Source organism: Gobius niger (genome assembly GCF_951799975.1).
Source record: "Gobius niger genome assembly, chromosome: 2".
In the NCBI taxonomy this organism is placed as follows: Eukaryota; Metazoa; Chordata; class Actinopteri; order Gobiiformes; family Gobiidae; genus Gobius; species Gobius niger.
In genome coordinates this window covers 34,919,639-34,940,056 of record NC_136853.1, presented here as the reverse complement: position 1 = coordinate 34,940,056, position 20,418 = coordinate 34,919,639, and the positions used below count along the sequence as shown (strand labels likewise).

Sequence of the window (20,418 nt, the reverse complement as noted above, 5' to 3'; positions counted from 1 at the left end):
TACACAGCGTTTTCCCTACAAGCATTTGAGTTTGCAATATACTAAATGCAGGATAAAAATAATCTGCATTCCATTTCTAGAAGTAAAATCAGGTATAGCTCCTTTAAGATACATATTGGTCTGTAGCATACAAATAATACCTTTGTGTGCATAAGGAAAACCTTTATTTACAAACAACCATAAAATTTGCATGGTTCCAGTCTCAAAGCTAAAACATCAAATTAGGTTCAGAAGTAATTTATTACAAAATATTACAGTACATTGTTTACTCAATATTAAACCCATAATTTAGATCCCACACATATACTTAAATTGTGCTTAAGAGACAACAGTTTACTCTCAGAATACAGCAATATACAAGATCTTATCAAAACATTTCAGCAAGTAAAAAAAAAAACAAATAAACAATCTACTTCTAAACAACAGTACCACGAGCCACAAATTCACAATGGAATTAAATAACATTAACTTAACACATCTTTCAGTCACAGCATTTGTTTTTGGGCCAAGATTAATTCAGAAAGACAATCTTCCAAAGAAGATTATTCCATAAAAAAAAACACAAAAAAAAAAAAGCATCCTGATGTGATTCAACCAAAAACATAATATATGTACAGCATTTTGACCTGAAGTAGTATTTTTGGTAAGGCACAAAGAGAAGGACACAAGACAAAAAAAAAAAAGTTAACAAGCGACACATAACCAACCCCTACAGCTAGAAAACCCAGCCCTAACTCCCTCCCTGATCAGTACACTTTTCACTTGTGCAAGTTTCAAAGTGTTTAACAGTAGTACAATACAGTTAAGCGTCCAGGTCTGGCATTTTGCATTGAAAGAGAAAGAAACAAACAAAAAAATCAGTGTATAAATTGATATTGTACAATTAACAAATACCTTAACGTCACAGCTACGAGGCTTGGTCCTGAATTTTAAAGGGTTGGTAATGCTATAATCTGATCAGTATTTAAAGTAAATCAATGGCAGGTTAACTTTGAGGAAGAGTAGACCCTCCATATTTTGCAATAAGGGCCTGGATTGATTGAGAGCACAGTTGACACTAGCTGTGCTGAACAATGTCTCAGCTGGGATAATGCTAGGGGGACAGCCAACATATCGAGCTGCTACTTTGGCTAAATTGGGCCATAGAAACTTTTTAAGGTTCCAATAATCAAGTGGATCACAGTTTTGATCAAGTATGTCTTCCTCAAGGTACTCTAGCACTGCCAACTCTGAAGACTTTGGTTTCTCCTCGTGTTTGTTTTGCCTTACATCATTCATGAGAGACCAAAGGTTGTCTTTGTTTGAGTTTGATGCCTTGTAAGACTCACCGCAACCATTGGCCAAATGGGAATTAATTTCATCTGAGGTAGTGCAGTCCAGCTCACGTATTAAATCTTGCTTACAACACTCGGCCTCTTCCTCTGTGAAAAGGGAGGTTTTGTATCGAGGATCTAACATGGTGGCCCAGGTATAGCGTGGGTCATGCAGCATTGAGGACATCCTACTGACCATGGCCTCTTTGAAAGATTTTAGCATGTTGTCAATACCCACGGTCTCATCAAACAGTAGGTCTATTTTTCGATTCAGGATGTGTATGAGTGGTATGACTTGTCCCAGAGTAGCAGTGCGGGTGCTCATCTCCCTGCAGGCAACTTCAAAAGGTTTCAGTGCATTGCAAACTGACAGCATCACCTCCCACTGGTCACAACTGATAATTTCCCTGAAATTGCACTCAATGGACAGTTCATCAATGGCTTTCCTCTGCTCCACCATCCGCTCCAGCATAAAGAATGATGTCCGCCATTTTGAGGGGACATCCTGGATTAGCTCATTTTCAGGCAGCTCATGCAACCTCTGGAGTTCAGCCAGTTTTTCTTTGGCTTTTGCCGAGCGATGCACACGTTCACAGATCTTTCTGGCAATGCTCAGGAGGTTTTGAACCATTCTCTGACTCTTTATGGCTTCATTAACAATAAGATCAACAGTATGTCCAAAACACTGCATGGTACCATGCCCATGGCCCTCCAAGGTGTTTCTAATTGTGCTGTTGTCAGTTACAATGAGCCCCCTTTTCAGCCCTGATGAGGTGATCCAGAAGTCCCACAGATACTCCAGCTGCTTTGGGATGTCCTGCATATCAGTATCACAGTCTATTTGTGAGACACTGAGGAGCGCAGAACAGTGGAAGTCCTGACCCTGAGGCTTGATTCTGGACTCGTATGATGCCCAGTGGGCAGTGAGGGTCAGGTATTCCCTTGTTTGGCTACTGACCCAAATACTGGTGGTGAAGTGCACTACCCCACCTTCAGCTTCTTTTAGGTGTGTCAGCACCACATCCTTGACCTTTTCATACATGTCTGGTATGGCAGTGCTGGTAAAGTAAGAGGAGGATGGTAAAGAATACTGGGGCTGGAGGTACTCTAGTAATCTATTTAGTCCAGTATTCTCCACAATAGCTGATGGCTGCAGATCCAGTGCAAGCATTTCTGCTAATAGTTTGGTGATTTTTTTGGCAACCGGGTGATTTTCATCATACACGTCATTGTTCTGTTCAAATGTTAGCACTTGCTTTACATCTGTCTCAGCCAACGGCACAGCACCTGAGATAGAAGTATTTTTATTTTCAAGGACATGTCCGTGAAATCTCTGCATGTGCCTGAACAGACAGCTTGTGCCGAGGTTAGTCGTTTTTTTCCCTCTGCTCATAGTGCGGTTACAGTGCAAACAAACCACTTTTGTAGGGTCAGCAGCCGAAATGGAGAAATGGTTCCACAGCTTTGATGTCTTTTTACTTAATGAAGGTGTTTTTTTCTCAATTTCAGGAGGGGCCTCTGTTTCTTGTGAAGTAAGTTCATCTGTTGGAATGAGGCTTGTAAATGGAAGCGGGGAAGTATCTTTGTCTTCAACTTTTGTGTTTTTGAGGACATCTGGATGACGTCTCATAAGATGTCTCATTAAGCAGCTTGTGCCAAAATCACCCCGCTTCCCCCGACTGATGACACATGGACAATATCTACACAGTGCTTTTAACTGGTCAACTGGGGACACGATAAAATGATGCCAGACTTCAGATTTTACCCTTTTCATTATCTTTTTGTTTTGCTGAAACACTGAATGTTCCTCCTGAGTGGTACTGGGCCCCTCTGTCAAATCACAGGGTGAAGGATGAATGGATGTGTCGTCTTCTTGAGCGTTTAAAGACAGATTTAGAGAGGACTCTTGCTCTGAGAGAGCCAGTATTTCATCACATTCATCTTTGATACTGAAACTTTGGGGGACATCATCCGATACTGTTTCTGGTGAGGATGGAAGCAAAGGTGATTCTTTTTTAATGTCCACAGCATCGTGTAGCTGTGTTCGAGACAAAAGGGAGGGTGGGGTTGTGTAAGGAGGAGGAATGTGATTTCCCTGTCCATTTTCCTCAATTACAACCTCTTTATGGGCCCTCCACATGTGACGGATAAGACAACTTGTTCCAAGATCTTTACCATTTTTCCCCCTGCTGAATTCATTCATGCAGTGGATGCACACTGCTTTAGAACTGTCTGCAGGTGACAGGTAAAAGTGCTTCCATACAGCAGACCTGCGACGTGAGCTTGCACTTTTGGGGGTCTCAGGAAGTCGCTCTGATCCTCCATCCAGCAGCTCTTCACCATTGTTGTCAGTGGAATGTGAGTTTGAGAGTAGGAGGCCAAAAGAGTCTGCATTGGCAAAAGGTTCTTGTTTTGGTTCAACTTTGGGTAACACTTCTTTGGACGACAGATCTAAAGTTTCAGTTATAGAAGTGGACAGTGAAGTGATCTTTGAGGCGGGAGGAATGACATTTGTCAAGTCTCCATTTTTTGGCGAGTTCGGAGAGAGAGGTATCAAGGGTGAGGCGACAGGGTTGGCGAAACTAGCCGAGGAGGAGTCTGTACTCTCCTGTAAAAGCACAGTGGGATGAGCCCTTCGTACGTGTCTCATCAAACAACTTGTACTCAGGTCTTTCTCATTTTTACCTCGGCTAAACTCTTTCATGCAGTATAAACAGATTGCTTTGGTACCGTCTCGTGGAGATATGCAAAAGTGATTCCAGGCTGGAGACTTTTTTCTTGGATTTGAATGACTTCTTACAGATGACAAAAGACTCTGTGTTACAGCATCCATTGCGACATCATACAGCGTACTTGAGTAGCCACTTAGTAAACTTGTATAATCCTCACAATCTTTAGTAACAAATGGGCCAACTGAGCTGCCAAATGCTAAACCTTCATCATCAGGAATGTCCTCTATGCCATTGAGATCATCACCATCGCCATCACCGTCACCTTTGATATGTAGATTTTCTTCACTTCCGTTATCATTGTTTTCACACACCATATTTTCATTTTCAGTGTCGTCATTATGAGAATCTGATTTATTAACCTGAGATAAATTAGTAGACTTGGCAGCGTTTATATTCAGTGTTTGACAAGAAGGTGCTTTCTTTGTTACTGGGCTACCATGCGCGTGCAAGCTGTAGGATTTGAACACATAGCCGTCCTCACCCTGAATTTTTAAGCACCTCCCTTTTGCTTCCCTTTTTTTTCTTTCGATGGAGCTGTTGAAGTCACTGTCCACATCGTCGCTCATATGAGAAGTCTCCTCCTCCACTTCCATCGTATCAGCCCAAAGGTTTATGGTAAACAGTGAGGCCGGCGTGGTCAGATGAAGCAAGTTTCTATGGGTGTCGTCATGGATACAGCAGTATTACTCAGGCGATGTCGTTTGGATGAAACTGTCAGGGGTACAGTAGGTCTGCCTGTCCCTTTCCATTTATGGAGTCCTGAGGCAGAAAGAGTAGAAACACAAAATGGGTTAGACTTTTGGATGCAACAAACCTGAATTATATAAAGCATGTTATGGGCATGGAGTGAATGAATAATCTTGGAAAGGTGCGATGTTTGCACACTTGAATAATTAATGTAATTTGATTTATGCCTAATGATAACTCAGGAAAACAAAGGCCAGAATTGCCCAAAATGCATCCCTCACACAGGAATGTAGTTTCACTGGTGTCTCGGTGTACAATATGTGCCATGATGAAAAAGGTTTGAACATCCCTGATATTAGGGCTGCAACTAACGATTATTTTGGTAATCAATTAATCTACCGATTATTTTTACGATTAATCGATTAATCGCTTGGCTGTGAACAGTGCATGGAAATTGTATTTTTTCCATTTTTTTATCACATAGAGCTAAAGTGACGCCGCTTGAGGACATGTTGATGGAGTAAACTTAAAGTAAACGTTTGTACAAGGCTATTTGTGCTAATTCTGCTTTCTGATTGGACGAGACAAAGACAGATATTTATGAAATTTACAACGTACAAAACACTGCAGACCCCAACTTTAAAAACAAAGTAGGTTTTCATCCAAAATACATAATTTTCATGTCTTTTTTGCTCTACTTTATTCTGTGTTTACTAGAAAACGATTAATCGATTACTGAAATGGTTGACAACTATTTTAGTAATTGATTAGTTGTCGATTAATCGATTAGTTGTTTCAGCCCTACCTGATATAGGCCAATGATTCTCACACTTTTCACACACCAAGTAGGAAATACAATCTTATAAAATATTGACTTGAAAGTACCACCTCAGAAAAAAAAAAATTGATCTATGAGTACCACCACTTAAATGTTTGGCCCTATAAGTATCACCAAGCCCAGGACAAGATCAATTAAGGACAAAAACTGACCTAAATTGGACCAAATTATGCCCATATTGGAAGTAAACGACATCTAAACCAGAAAACAAATACACATTATTAATAAACATCATTAAAACAAAAATGATAATTGAAATTAATTGTGCAAAATTGCAGAAACCCAGGTATCACCAGTGGTAAATGTTTGAGAACCACTAATAAAAGGTAATATTATCCAGTAAATTAGTACTACATTAAACTTATAAAAGTAATTATACACCTTCAGTAATATTTTTTAAGATATCATTCATTCATATTTTTTGTCCTAACAACGCTGCTAAATTAATATAAATTAATTAATAAGGAATCTTAAGTGAGTGTAGACAACTCCATGTAACATAGCTTTACCTGTTTACAGGACAAAGCATACTTTCCATTGCCAAACCATTTAAATACATATGGACCTTTAAACAAACGACAGTACGTGGACTTATCTCTTTGGCCATCTTAGAAACACCGGTTTTCCGGGTTGAATTCAGTGCTAGTCAGGAAGACATGAAGGGCCAATACAATTAGACATCTCTTAGCTTTCATCATCATTCACTAAAGGTTTACATCATTGTATAAGCTTCCTCATACAACAGTAACCGCTCAAACGAACTCAGGGGAAGTGTTAATGAATCAATCTGATGAGAAACACTGGTGGCTTCGGCTACAATACAGAAAATACAGCTATGCTAATGCTAGTTGTCTATGCTAATGTACACAGATACAGTTATCCAGACACGGACACAAAACTTGAGTCACATGGCTCTGAATCACAAAATAATCCACACACTGCAACTTGACCAAATACACTATGATGAAATTCCGCACCAGACTCAAAACCGTACCCCTGGACTGCTAGCTGGTTAGCAGCCAGCTAGGCCACACTCAGGACACAAGCTAACCTGGCAAGGCAGAACCAGCCGTGGCCACATTCGAACCACTCGGATCTGGATCTGACCATGAAACACCTCGACGTCCTGGCCACATTTAACCTAATTTGAGACCCGCATTTATGATCATAGGGTACTTACTTTGCTGTGCAGCAATCTCAGCACTTGGTTTCGGCTCCTAAACAGTTAAATATGTCACATTTGATTGATCCGGAGGGGTCTCACTTTGTTGCTTTTGTCTTCTGCTTTGCTTGGTTTATGCTCGGCTGCAGCAGGACAGCGCCACACAGTGGCAAACGGAAAAGACAACAGCGTTAGTGATGTCACACTACCAAACATTCATTTATTTATGTCACTGTTCCAACGACATACTCCTTAAATCTGACTTTAATTACTAAGCAGTTCGCCATGTGAATGAGACTTTATTTTTTATTTTTTTATTTTATTTTAAAGCTTAACACGTTACATGACTGTTAAAGCGTAGTAAAGTGAGGTTACGCTCAATTCAACTGTCAAAATCTTTTGTTTTTCCATGTATATTTAATCTCTTTAATACTGAAACAAGACTGCATGGCACAACATTCAGTTCATTATATTCTGTCTTCTCAATTTCTTCTTAGGAAAAAACGTTTCTCCAAACTCCATTTTGAGTTTTTAAGATCATACAATATTACACTCGGATTTCCTGCAACTTTGCCATTTTTGAAAGGTCGTCTCAAGTGATTACAAACATAGGCGCACAACGGGGGAAATAAAGGTTTCACAGACAAAGCTATTTATCCAATAAAGAATAATTATCGAAATCAACCCATCTCGTCATTCCAAACGCATTTTCGGGTTTGCACTTAACATCGCCGAGCTGGCTACGAAGAAGAAGCATCTCGCGCAGCAGCGACTTTGTTGTTATGGCAACGTACATATCCTTTCCCGTGTCTTCACATTTTAGCGTCTTTTTCATTTTAATGTTACCCACAAACCTATAGCCTATACTTATTCCCTCATAAGGAAACACCGAGCGCGCGTGTCTTACACTTGCTTATTCTGTTAAGCAGACCCAGCCTTTGTTTGAAGCTTTGTCACTAAAAGGATACAGGACTGACAAAGGGCGACGCATTGATTCTGTGGCAGATGGGCTTTTGTGAGCGCTACAGCTGAACACCATCATGACCTCCTCCGCGGTCACTGGTCTGGCAGCTGTATATGTCGTGAGCGTGGCGCTGCTGCTGCTGCTGCGGGTGGGAGTTGTCTGGTCTGAAAGCATTGTTGTTGGGGGGATGAACCTCTGTGTTTCTGCAGCGACTATTGGCTCCAGCTCGGGAAAAGCTATCAGGGGCTTGTTGTTGTAGCCTTAATGTTTTACACTGCACAAAAGATTAGCCTTCACCCTAAAGAAAGCGTATTTCTTGGTTTCCGCTATCGCAAGGAGTGCATTTTTTGCTTTTGGATGAGGACATACTGCACGGATTGTGAGCCGCTGAGGAGCAGGCCCTATCGCCGTGGCTTTGTACAGCTGACGCCAAGCTACCGTCTCCATCAACCGACACAACCGCACAGTCACAGGTAACAACGACGTTTTGTTTCTCACTCAACGCATTGCGACCCGATTTATCCATCGTGTTTGTGTGTCTCTTACGAACACGGCAGCGCGAAGGCTTTTAACGGGCTTTGTTATGACACCTTTTGCTCAGTTTTAGGGGGTGGCTAGCTAAACCATATTGCTAGCTTTTGGCTATGTTATTGTTAGCAAGTTGGCTAATTTGACTACAAGTGAGACAAAAAGGCCATTTGCCTCCAATCGCCAAACAGGCATGCGCTCGCTTTGCAGTAGTTAAACACCAACAGACACCAACAATGGAGTGACCGCCTCCCATACGGTTTAAATGCCCCAGCTGACCAAACCCCCTACAACAGCTTAAAGGAGCACTATGCAACTTTTTAAGTGAAAGAAAAATCTTTAATATTTGTGCATATTTGACCTTTTAGTGACTCAGTGGCATTATGGCTACAGCTTAGCACCTTTGTTTCCCTCAAAGTGGACTTTATGACGCTCCAGGGTCAATTGTTTCAGGGGTTCGTACCAGAAACTTGCCAGAAACTCAAATACAATTGATTCTGGAGCATCTTAGAGGTCACAGTGAGGGGAAGCAAAAGTGCCAAGCTGCACCTATATAGTCACTGAATCACTAAAAGGTCAAATATGCACAAATATCAAGTTTTTCCCCCAAATATAAACAACTTTAGTCGTTTTCTCTAAAAAAAACGTTGTCATTTTTATTTATATCCACAGAAATTGGTTCTCCTCACCTTAGTTCAACACCACACTGCGCATTAGCCAAGATTATGACTGAAACAACTAATTGATTAATTGACAACTTATCGATTATTGAAATAGTCGACAACTTAAGTAATCGATTAATCGTCTTCTTGTAAACACAAGCTGAAATAGAGCAAAATTACATGAAAATTGTGTCTTTTTTTAATGAAAACCTACTTTGTTTTTATATTTAGGGTATGCAGTGTTTTGTACATTGAAAATTTCATAAATATCTTGTCTGTGTCTCATCCAATTAGAAAGCAGAATTGGCGCCAAAAGCAACAAACATTCACTAAGTTTACAACATGTCCTCAAGTGATGCCACTTTAGCGTTATGTGTTAAAAAAAAAACCCTGAATACAATTTTCATACACCATTCATAGCCAAGCGATTAATCGAGTAATCGTAGATAAATCGGTAGATAAATCGATTACCAAATAATCGTTAGTTGCAGCCCTAGCCATGATGTTTGTGTCAACATAGATTCTGACGTATTATCTATTTTCCTGTCTTACATTCTGTCTCTTTGCCCTGTGCGTTTGCAGCAACACGGAACATCAAGATGAGGAGGAGAGTGCGGCCTCCTCGGGCTGCGGCGCTGCAGAGGCCACCATCTCCCATCAAACCTTCTCCCAACAAGCAGATCCTCACATACGAACAAGCCCAGCGCATGGTCGAGTTTGAGACCGACGGCCGCATTCACCGAATAAGCATATTTGACAAGCTGGAGATTATCAGAAACGATGACTCGATGGCGCAAGAGATGATGGAGTGCACAAGTAATAAAGAGAACGCAGATGGGTCACAACAAGTCCTTTTGCGGTCTGCGAGGTTAAAAAACAACCAGGAGAAAAAAAACGCGGCTTTAGGAATCAACGGTCACGGAGATGCACTTGAACAACCGTCCCCACCTCCCGGTCCCAAACTTCCTGAGCCAACATTTCGTACAATCGAATATAACCTTCCAGCAGTACGACAGCGCCCTGTAGATTTTTATAAATACACAGAGAAAACTGAAGAAGAGTTAGATGAGGAGACTGAATATGACATGGATGAAGAAGATTACGCTTGGCTGGATTTGGTCAATGAGAAACGTCGAAGCGAAGGCATAAGTCAAGTGTCCTCCAATGTGTTTGAGTTTTTAGTTGACCGTTTTGAGAAAGAGCTGTACCTAGAAAGTTTAGATCAGAGCAGTGAAAACCTCACCCCTTTAGAAAATGATTCCGTGTGTTCTATTTGTATGGTTGGAGAGACTCAGAACAGCAATACCATTCTCTTTTGCGACATGTGTAACATAGCTGTTCACCAAGAATGCTATGGTGTTCCCTATATCCCAGAGGGCCAGTGGTTGTGCCGCCACTGCCTGATGTCTCCTAACCAGCCTGCAGACTGTATCTTATGCCCCAACACTGGTGGAGCAGTGAAAAAGACGGATGACAACCGTTGGGGGCATGTAGTTTGTGCACTTTGGGTTCCGGAAGTGGGATTTTCCAACACCACCTTGATTGAACCTATAGATGGAGTGAACCAAATTCCCTCCACTCGTTGGAAGCTTACATGCTACCTCTGTAAAGAAAAAAATGTTGGAGCGTGCATCCAGTGCCACAAAGCAAACTGTTACACAGCCTTTCATGTGAGCTGTGCCCAAACGGCCGGTCTCTATTTGAGGATTGATCCAGTCAAAGAGGTGACAGAACCAAAAGAGACCTATTTCTATGTGAAGAAAACTGCCTACTGTGGTTCACACACCCCTCCTGGATGTGTAAGGCGGCCACTCAATATCTACAACAATGCCAAACCGAAAAATGGATTATGTAAGCAAAATGGCCTTGGAAAAGTTGCTCAAGGTCACTCTAAAGGAAACCAAAAGGATAAAAAGAGCAGAATGCCACAGCCTGAATTGGAAAATGAAATGGAAACTTCTACCCCTTCTGTGCCTTTGTTTCCTGCTCACAGGTACAACAATCTGACAAAAACAGCATAGGCTACACGCAAAACGGATGCAGTGATGGCTATGACTTATCAGTGTCCCTTCAGCTTATGTTTATCTCATGTTTTACTCCAGGTTACAGACTATTTGCAACCAAGTGTCTGTGCAGAAGAAGAGAGCATTTGTTGAACTCGCCCTAAATTACTGGACTCTGAAGCGAAAGTTCAGAAACAACCTCCCCCTCATCCAACGACTTCAGACAAGCTTGCAGTCCAAGAGGAATGCACAACCGGTTTGTTCCTCTGTCAGTCAACAACTGAGAAGCTTCAGTTTCTTTCCTATTACAGTAGTTTGTAGAATACACACTGAGGTAAAACATTATAACCTGCAAAACAGAAAACATTTCATACACTTCGACTCTCAAAATGTCATGCATTTCCATGTCTTCTATGATTGTAGAGTATTGTTTTTAAAATATTTAGCCTGTTATGCATGTTTAAAAGAGTATTTTTATTTTTATATTTTAAAGGATTAAAAAGGGAGCCACTAAATTAAAATGTTAGTTGTGCTCCAATCTCATTCATAACTTTAACATATTTGCATCATCTAATTCATCACAGGGAAGAGTTTATTGGCACATTTCACAACTTTTCAGGGTCGCTGACATAGAAATGCCACAAAACACACTTGAAACGTCCTTAAATTGATACAAAGGCTTGAAATTGTGTATTTTTCCCACAAATGTCTGAGTTTACAATATACTAAAGGAGGGCAAAACAAATATTGTTTGACTACGAGAACATATAGGTATAGTGTCTTTAACTTGTACTGCTATACCTAAACTAACTAATACAATATGCAGCACTCAACCTAACTGACCAAATGAACATAAAATAAACATATCTTTGAATATTTCATTATAGTGTTTTTTTTATAACAAATGAATTGCATTTGCAGAAACCGAATGATGAGGAGTGTCAAGCACTTAGGGAACAACTTAAAGAATGGCACCGGCTCAGACATGACCTGGAGAGAACACGGCTGCTACTGGAGCTGATACGAAAGAGGGAGAAGATCAAGAGAGAAGAGGTTTGACAGTCAGGAGTACATGCTAAATTTTGTAGTATTCCACAAGGAGATCAAACATAAGCAACATTTTTGCATTTTTCTAGATCAAGCTACATGAGACCCTACTTGAGATGCAGTTGATGCCCTTTACTATTGTGCTCAGAGCTGTTTTGGACCAACTACAGGCGAAAGATCAAACACGGATTTTTGCCCAACCAGTCGATGTCTCTGAGGTAATCCTAAAACATGCATTTAAAGAATGCCTCTATATGGAATTTTAGTGTTTAAACTGTGTTTAGGTAGGGCACATAACTCTTTAGCTCCACTTTATGTGGCAGTTTTTCTTTTTGTATTTGTTGTGGGGCATAGCTGTGGACCTTATGGGCCTTTTGATTTACTCATTCATCATCCTATCCATGTCTCTCTGTTTCATGCTAACAATATCAATCTGTCTTTATGGGCTGGGGTAAATGATATAGATTTTTTTTTGGTCTAGGTGCCTGACTACCATGACCACATTAAACTTCCAATGGACTTCTCTACCATAAGGCAGCGCATTGATGCTCAATTCTACCGAAGCTTTGACCAGTTTGAAAATGACTTTAACCTCATCATTGACAACTGCATGAAGTACAACTCAAAAGACACTTACTTTCATCGTGCTGCTATTCGGCTGAGGGATCAGGGTGGCATCTTGCTGAGAAAAGCCCGGCGGGAAATAGAAGTAATTGGCTTTGATGCTGAAAGTGGCCTGCATTTAGATGAAGCTCCTGAACAAAAACCTGCTCCTGTATTTTCCTGGGAAGATGGTAAGTCATCACATGACAATAAATGTATTATAATCCACAAATAAGTATTTGTAATATAGTTAATAAAAGCTAGCAGTCTATAAAATTATAAAATCGCAGAAATTGCTATTGAAAATAGACAGTTGCTAGTTGCTTTGGAGATAAATTGGCCACTGTTTTTTTCCCCCTACATAAAAATAAGTTCTCTCCTTGTAAAGACGTAAAAAGATTAAAACTAGATCTTTTCATTTCATTGACTTGTAGCATATCAGTTTTGTTCAAACCTGCCTAAACATTTAGAATACAACTGTAAGTTGGCCTCTTGTGTACTTTGTCTTTATAGTTGACCGTCTGCTGGTCCCAGCCAATCGATCCCACCTCCCTCTGGACAAGCAGCTACAGCACTTACTGGAGAAATTTGATCTCACTTGTGCCATGAAGTCCAGTCCCAGTCGCAGCAAACGGCTCAAACTTCTCAAAAAAAACATCAATGATGTTCGAAATGAAATCAGTCTGAACAGAGTCCAGCCCTATCATCGCTTATGTTATTCCAACTCGATATCCTCAAGCCATCCTGAAAAACCTCAAGAAGACAGATTTACAATGAATGGGCATTATACAGATGATGAAGGTATGTATGGTCATATGACTGGTGTCTGATAGGACAATAGGACGGGGTGAAGATCTCCCTTAGCCACAGTGACTATTATTCAATCATTAATTGGGCAATATATCATTGTACATGGACAATACATCTGAAAAATAAGTCAATGCACAGTACAAAGTGGAGGATGCCAATTAGACCTCTGGCAACAAGGGGCTATGGAGTTGTTCAAGAAGATGTCACATACTTCCTGTAAAAGGATGACAATTTTCTACACTGTGTGTTCTAAATTGTTAGATTCAGAAACCTTTAGTTTGTACTCACTTGGCACAGAGAAACAATTGCAGCACTTGCGTTCGAACTAGCATACCTTTAAGCCTTTGGATGAATAATGAGCGTTGTACAGTACTTTAAAGCTACAGCTGAGATGACTAATACTACTTCCTAACAACTAAAACTGTTGTGTCTGTGTTTTAATTTCCCTTTCTCATAGGTGATAAATCTCTTCCTCCAAAACTAGAACCCTCAAACTCCATACCTCCCCTCATCCACTTAGACGCGGATCCTGAGCCCCCTACACTGAAGCCAATTGACTTAGCACATGACCGTGAAGACAAAAGAGACCGCACGTCTTTATTGTTTGATGAGGAAATACCAGACTTGCTCTCTGCCCCCTGCCTAAATGGTCACTTCCTTGAAAGTTCACTAATAGACGGACATGTGGATGTTTTGGCTACATCTACAGTAGCAGAACACCTGTGTGCAGTCAATCGTCGGACTGCGGTTTTGTTTAAAAAATCTAAAGTTACCAGTCCTCAAAAGCTTCTTCAAATTGGAGAGGTGATGTCTGAGAAAACCATGGAGAATGAGGGCGAGGATGAGTCTGAAGATGATACAGGCTCTAAATCAATATTGTCAATGGTTATCCCCAGACTGGAAAAAATACTTCATAGAAAGAGGAAACACAGTGGAAAGAGGTGTGGCGAAGAGGAGGAAGGAGAGGAAGAGCGGGAAGATGAGTCTCCTGTTAAACGACTTGACGCAGGTAAGTTATGGCCATAGTAAATAGAGAAAAAGACTAACAACGTTAATCATGTACAGCCAACTTAATACTTAGATACTAAGGATTATCCTAGACACATTTTATTGATCCACAACAGTGGAATCTCAATAAGTTACTCAATAATACACTGAACAATGATGATGATGATGGCTTACACTTGTATTGCACTTTACCAGCCTGTATTACCAAGTTTCTCAAAGCACTACATAGTCGTCATTTTTCAGTCACTCCATACTCAGTTTTGGTAAGCAACTGTTGTAGCCACAGCTGCCCAGGGATCGACTGACGGAAGAAAGTCACAACACTGAATTAGGGGCTGGATGATTTGGCTAAAAAATAAAATCTAATTTTTTTATCGTGGAGGCAGCAGTCTGAACAGAGATGCCCAGACTCACACCTCATCCAGCTGTTCTGGGGGGACCCTGAGGCCAGGGCAGACACTAGGCCAGCTCAGAGACATAGTCCCTCCGCGTGTCCTGGATCTTCCACGAGGTCTCCTCCCAATAGGACATGCCTGGAACACCTCCCAAGGGAGGCGACCAGGAGGCATCCGGAACAGATGCCCTAGCTGGCCACCCTGCGAAGGAAAGTCATTTTGGCCGCTTGTATCTGTGATCCTGTCATTTCGGTCATTACCCAGACCTCGTGACCATGGGAAGAGGTCTGCGGAACAGAGATCAATCGGTAAATCAAGAGCTTTGCCCCCTGACTCAGCTCCCTCTTAATCACAACAGTTCGGTCTGTCTATCGATCGAAGACATAAAACATTTTCTATATACACAATAGACCCACTTCTCTCAAATATTGTTCATAAATCTGTCTAAATCTGTTGTGAGCAGTTCTCTTTTGTTGAGAAAATCCATCCCACCTGTGTGGCATATCAAGATACTGATTAGACAGCATGCATATTGCACAGGTGCGCCTTAGGCTAGCACCAATAAAAGTCCACTCTGAAATGTTCAGTTGTGCTTTATTTCAGGTTTCTGGGAAGACCAGATAGTGCCTCACACAGTGCAACACATCTCTTTTGATTTGATTTGAGTACAAACTACACAGTTTGTAATAAATGTTGCCACAGGCCGTTTTCATCCGCTCGCCCTTCCCAAAGTCCAGCATGTAGACGCTTGTCAATCCAGAGATCCCACAGGGCCCTCCCATATTATGAATTCAATTATTTCAAAGAATACGTCATGTTTTTCCTCAGTGATAGTTTTACCAATTCACAAATAATAGAGATTATAGGCTAAACACTTCAATTTGATTGCGATTAATCTTGCTGCCCTATGTTCCAGGCTTGTCCTGTGGTTTTGTGGAGATGAAGCATGTGAAGCAGCGTGCAGATCCCAGCAGAGCCAATCAAAGTGTGCAGCCACGAAGACGATGTGCCTCAGAGTCTTCCATCTCCTCCTGCAATAGTCTACCAGGAAACACCAGGTAAATGTTAACATTGTTTTTCATTCATCCAATCAAGAAATGATTTCCTTTTTTTTTTTCCTTTTCTTTTTAGCACTGTTCTTAGGCTTCCGAAATGTGGAAAGGGAAAACCCGCCTTGGTCAGGAGACACACTGTGGATGATAAAAGTGAATTAATCACCTGCATAGAAAATGGGAATTTTGCAAAAGCTGCACGTTTATCCGCAGGTATGTTCCTCTCAAGCAAAGATCACAACTTTGCAAGAATTAGTCTAAAAGCATGTTTCACATCTTAAAGGGTGCAGCGTGACCCAATAACTTTCTGCGAGTCATTAAAAATTAAAAGTCATTAAGGTAAAATTAAGGCATTCAAATATAATGGTCCCTTACAGTGACGACATCATTGTTCAACTATTTAACAAAAGTCAAAAACACAAAAACTATGGTCTAAAACAAAATCAGCTGCAGTTCTGACTGAAATTTGGTACACTGTAGCTCAAAAGTTTCCCGTTGTGTCCAATTTGGTTTTAAATATCAAAAGTTCCCCTCATTTTGTTGTTGACCGAATGTAATATGCCAAGAGCTTTTGCATTTGTGGCATTAATATTTTAGTATTTAGACATTAAAGAGCATTAAATTGGACTTGCTGTCATCCGTAGAAATATAATATATAATATAATGAATAATGTTAACAAAATGTGCCTCCACAAATGTCAGCAAAGGGGTATTTTTTGGATTTTCCTCTGCTCAGTGTGAAAAAAAATAGGCCCTTTAAAACAAGTGTGTTTCTTATGTTTTCTCTTAGACTCTCCTTTTCTATGTTTATAGCTGATTTGGGTACATTAGTTGAGGTATTAGAGAAAATGTCTTTAGTAAAGCGCATTTACAATTTAGTTCTGGTGAAGTAGACATTGCTTTGGCTCCATTATAAATATAAAGATTGATGTTGATTAGCACACACACAATAAACTGGGTTGTAAATTAACTGCTACAATTAGGCAATGGTTGTGACTTTGGCTGAGCTTGAGGGGCTTAATAATGACTACGCGCATATTAGCTTTGAACCAGTCGCTGTCTGGAGAGGCTCCGTTCATCTAATATTCATGGCAAAAGTGGCTAGAAATATTTGTCATTTCCACTTGCGCATAAAGGGGTATGTTAATTCCCTCTCTCTGATTATGTTGTGACTCGGCTTTGTTCTTCTTGCAGTCTCCCTTTTGGAGAGAAGCCTATACTTTGTGTGTAGTTTAATCTCACACTTTACTTGTCCTGTGTTGTTTTTGCTTCTACAGAGGTTGGCAACAGTAATATTTGGATGCCCGCTAGCGCTGTAACAGTTGCACTGGAACCCCTAAAGCTAGTTTGGGCCAAATGCAGTGGATACCCTTCCTATCCAGCCCTGGTGAGTATTTGTGGAGTAAATGCATGACAGCAAATCAATTATTATTATCTCTGGAGACTTTTCACCTCTTCACAAGGTTTACAAGGAGCCGCTTTGAAACGCAAACATGACATTTCAGTCCTACAGTTTTCAGAATAAAACGACCGCCCACAGTGCAATTCATCAACCTATCCTCCATTATGTTATCATTTATTTCAGCATGTAACAAGGAGGAAGCAAAATACAAATGGTGCAGTTCAAGTGATAGGCATTTTTAAATTACAAAGTATGGAGCATAACTTCATATGTTGTTTCTTTGTGTCCAGCCCAAGCTTAAAAAATACATTTTCAAATCATGCAGGATGAAGCAACTATACAGTCAAAAGGACATCACAGCTTTTGCCTTGCTGTGAACCATTTCGAATCAAATGTATTGCAGAAACACAAAACAATGAAACTAGACCAGGGGGGGTCAAACTCATTTTGGGTCGTGGGCCGAAATTCGGCTCCCACAGCGAATCGCGGGCCACATATAATGTAAACAGGAAAATACTATTGAGAATTTACCAATGAATTAATAATAATAATGAGCTGTGATTTGGTCAAAGCCCCAACTTGACTGTAGCCTAATCAATAACACCGACTTACACTTGTATTGCACTTTACAAGCCTGTGTCACAAGTTTGTCAAAGTGCTACATAGTAGTTATTATTCATTGACTCCACACTCGGTGGTGGTAAGCTGTTATTGAAGCCACAGCCGCCCTGAGGCAGACTGTTCATTTACCATGTGACTATAATGTGTTGTTTATATCCTGATCTATTATTATATCAGTTCACTCTGCTGGACATGTGTGAAAAACTTTCCCTTTTTTAAATTTAAGCTGCCTCTAGTGGCTGGAATGAGCATTCTGGTTATTCTTTAAAAAATCATAACTCCACACAGGGATGGGCTAGAGAAATAGTTTTTTTTTACATTCTCTACAAGGCAAGGACCGGATTAACTCATGGGCCGTATGTTTGACACCCCTGAACTAGACAAAATTAGTTTAGTCCAAATGGCAGCTGTGATAAAAAGCTTTCTTTGGCCTTGCTGATGAGGTATATGCTAATCTTTTGAGATGATATTCTTTTCTGTTTTTCCAAACTGAAAGTAGCTCATGGGATTAACTGCCAGACTTTATTGAACCAGATATTGCATGCATTACAAAATTCCTTTTTCAGTTCTTTTAAGTGCATTTTTTCTGACCCTCCTCCTCCCCTGTCCGACCCTCCTCAGATAATCGACCCTCACATGCCTCGCGTGAGCTTTCAGCACAACGGGGTGTCCATCCCACAGCCTCCGTCAGACGTGCTGCGGATCGGGGAGCAGATGCAGTACAAGGCCGAAGAAAAACTCTACCTCGTACTTTTCTTCGACAACAAGCGCAGCTGGTGAGTGCTGTCGTGTGCAAGAGTGATTTAAGTGCACACTACTCTGCAAGGGTAAACATGTCAGCTGACCATTATTCTTTACTGGCAAGTGGTGTAAATTGTCAAGCTTTGGCTTGAAGAGAAGATGATTATTTGATTCTAGTGCAGCAGAAACCAAAAGCTTTGCTTTTTATTTGAACATGTATTATTGTGATTCTATTTGTTTAGTTTCATAATCCTATAAGGAATGGCTATAGTTTACTTTACCGCTTGCCTACTATATTTTACGCTCAAGCTAACACTTTGGCAAAGGTCTACATGCTAGTGCTTGCAGTTTTCTTAAACAGTGGTTCTCAAACTTTTTCCGCTGGGACCTCCCTATCCGTGCCTCTCCCAGTCCGTGGCACCCATCCATATTATTATGTTATATCAGCACTTTAACCCTAATGCCTTTATAATGTGTCAAAGATAGCTGTTTTTATACTAATTCAGGAATATTGAAAGGATGATGCAGGTTATTTTGACCCCAATAACCTTTAAAAAAAATGATTTAACAATCCATGTAGCCTGTAATTCTTGTCAAAGGCCAGATTCTATTCTTATTTTAGCACTGGCTGGTGAGGAAACCTACCACAGGCTTAAATCACACCGTTTTGACTTTGAATAAGTAAAACTGTTTACTTCCAACATAAATAGAACATATTTTGCTTGAAGTCAATATAATAATTGTCAGTATGTTACAACATATGCAAAAAAGTGCAAAGCAATAAAAACAAACTCCTGTATCAATCTCATGCGCTCTCCTGTCTGCCTCCTCACTCCTCCGTCTGCCTGTAGCCCCTGCTCCTCTCACCTCTCTCAGGACAAACGTTATGGGAAGAGGCTAAATGTCTAAGTACCTCTTTTTCAACTCAAATATCATGCAAAACATGGTTGACACGTTTTGAAACACAGCGTGTTTTTAAACAGCCTGGTTCTCGGATTGAAGACTTTAACAGGACGTTTTTTAATACGTGATTTTAGCCAAATAAAATAAAACTCAGAGAAATGTTAAAATGTCAACTGTTTTAGTTTATTTAGTTCTCATACATTCTTCTCCATGATTTTGTCACAATATATTTCAGGTAAGTTAAGGTAGTAGACCAGATCCACGTGGACTTATACCTACCTGCATTTGCCCTTTCCTCATCCTTAAAAAGCCCGTGAAAAAAAAATCAATGTGTTCATGATATTTTCTCGCTTCAGGCAATGGCTTCCTCGATCCAAAATGGTTCCCCTCGGGATAGACAAGACCATAGACAAGATCAAAATGATGGAAGGTCGCACATCGAGCATTCGTAAAGCTGTCCAGATCGCCTTCAACCGCGCCATGAGCCACCTGAGCATTGTACAGGACGAGCCAGTCAGCGACCTCAGTGACATGGACTGATGTCCCAAACCAGTACCTCACCGCTACCAAATATCTTTCATCTATATTTCTATAGCTTTGGGAAAACAAGGGACCAGTACAGATGAATCTGGCTTTTTTTCTATAATAGATGTACAGGAGTATATGGAACAGAACACTGGTGATTCACAGGCCAAATCTGTTCTGATTTGAAAGCAAAATAGTCAAGGTTTGAATTGGAAAACACTTGCATACAGATGATTTTAAAGAAATAAATACAGAAAAAACAAAGAGGTTTAACTTCTAAAGATGCACCAAAATGATGAGAATAATTGGTAAGATAGCCTTTATTGATCTCACAATAGAGAAATGTAAGGGTATTTGACATACGTCGACTCTAGCTCTGAATGGTTGAGAGCTTCAGAGAGGCTAAGTGTAAATGGCAGTGG

At 40.5% G+C, this 20,418-nt stretch overlaps 2 protein-coding genes across 3 annotated transcripts; one reads left to right on the top strand and one right to left on the bottom strand.

Moving 5' to 3' along the window:
• Nucleotides 1-159: 159 nt before the first annotated feature.
• Nucleotides 160-7,658, bottom strand: zbed4 (zinc finger, BED-type containing 4). The gene is made up of 3 exons (XM_079552102.1): nucleotides 7,640-7,658; nucleotides 6,751-6,875; nucleotides 160-4,804 (listed from the first exon to the last, which is right to left on the bottom strand). Exon 3 carries the CDS (start codon nucleotides 4,636-4,638, stop codon nucleotides 958-960), a length of 3,681 nt encoding a protein of 1,226 aa, XP_079408228.1. The 5' UTR covers nucleotides 4,639-4,804; nucleotides 6,751-6,875; nucleotides 7,640-7,658; the 3' UTR covers nucleotides 160-957.
• Nucleotides 7,659-7,681: 23 nt separating this feature from the next.
• Nucleotides 7,682-20,141, top strand: brd1a (bromodomain containing 1a). 2 transcript variants are annotated; one of them, XM_079552101.1, is made up of 13 exons: nucleotides 7,682-8,169; nucleotides 9,469-10,879; nucleotides 10,989-11,145; nucleotides 11,811-11,942; nucleotides 12,026-12,154; nucleotides 12,418-12,730; nucleotides 13,053-13,340; nucleotides 13,807-14,358; nucleotides 15,669-15,810; nucleotides 15,884-16,017; nucleotides 17,082-17,191; nucleotides 18,449-18,603; nucleotides 19,828-20,141. In XM_079552101.1, exons 2-13 carry the CDS (start codon nucleotides 9,486-9,488, stop codon nucleotides 20,009-20,011), a joined length of 3,690 nt encoding a protein of 1,229 aa, XP_079408227.1. In that variant the 5' UTR covers nucleotides 7,682-8,169; nucleotides 9,469-9,485; the 3' UTR covers nucleotides 20,012-20,141. The 2 variants fall into 2 exon arrangements, with proteins under 2 accessions (XP_079408227.1, XP_079408226.1); XM_079552100.1 differs by having other exon boundaries at nucleotides 10,989-11,157.
• The last annotated feature ends 277 nt before the right edge of the window (nucleotides 20,142-20,418 follow it).

Bases quoted from the DNA above. Each gene is read 5' to 3' on its own strand.
- zbed4 (XM_079552102.1), bottom strand. From the start codon at position 4,638: ATGGAAGTGGAGGAGGAGACTTCTCATATGAGCGACGATGTGGACAGT.
- brd1a (XM_079552100.1), top strand. From the start codon at position 9,486: ATGAGGAGGAGAGTGCGGCCTCCTCGGGCTGCGGCGCTGCAGAGGCCA. The intron at 12,731-13,052 runs GTAAGTCATCAC...TTGTCTTTATAG, and splicing joins TGTATTTTCCTGGGAAGATG to TTGACCGTCTGCTGGTCCCA. The intron at 17,192-18,448 runs GTGAGTATTTGT...GACCCTCCTCAG, and splicing joins ACCCTTCCTATCCAGCCCTG to ATAATCGACCCTCACATGCC.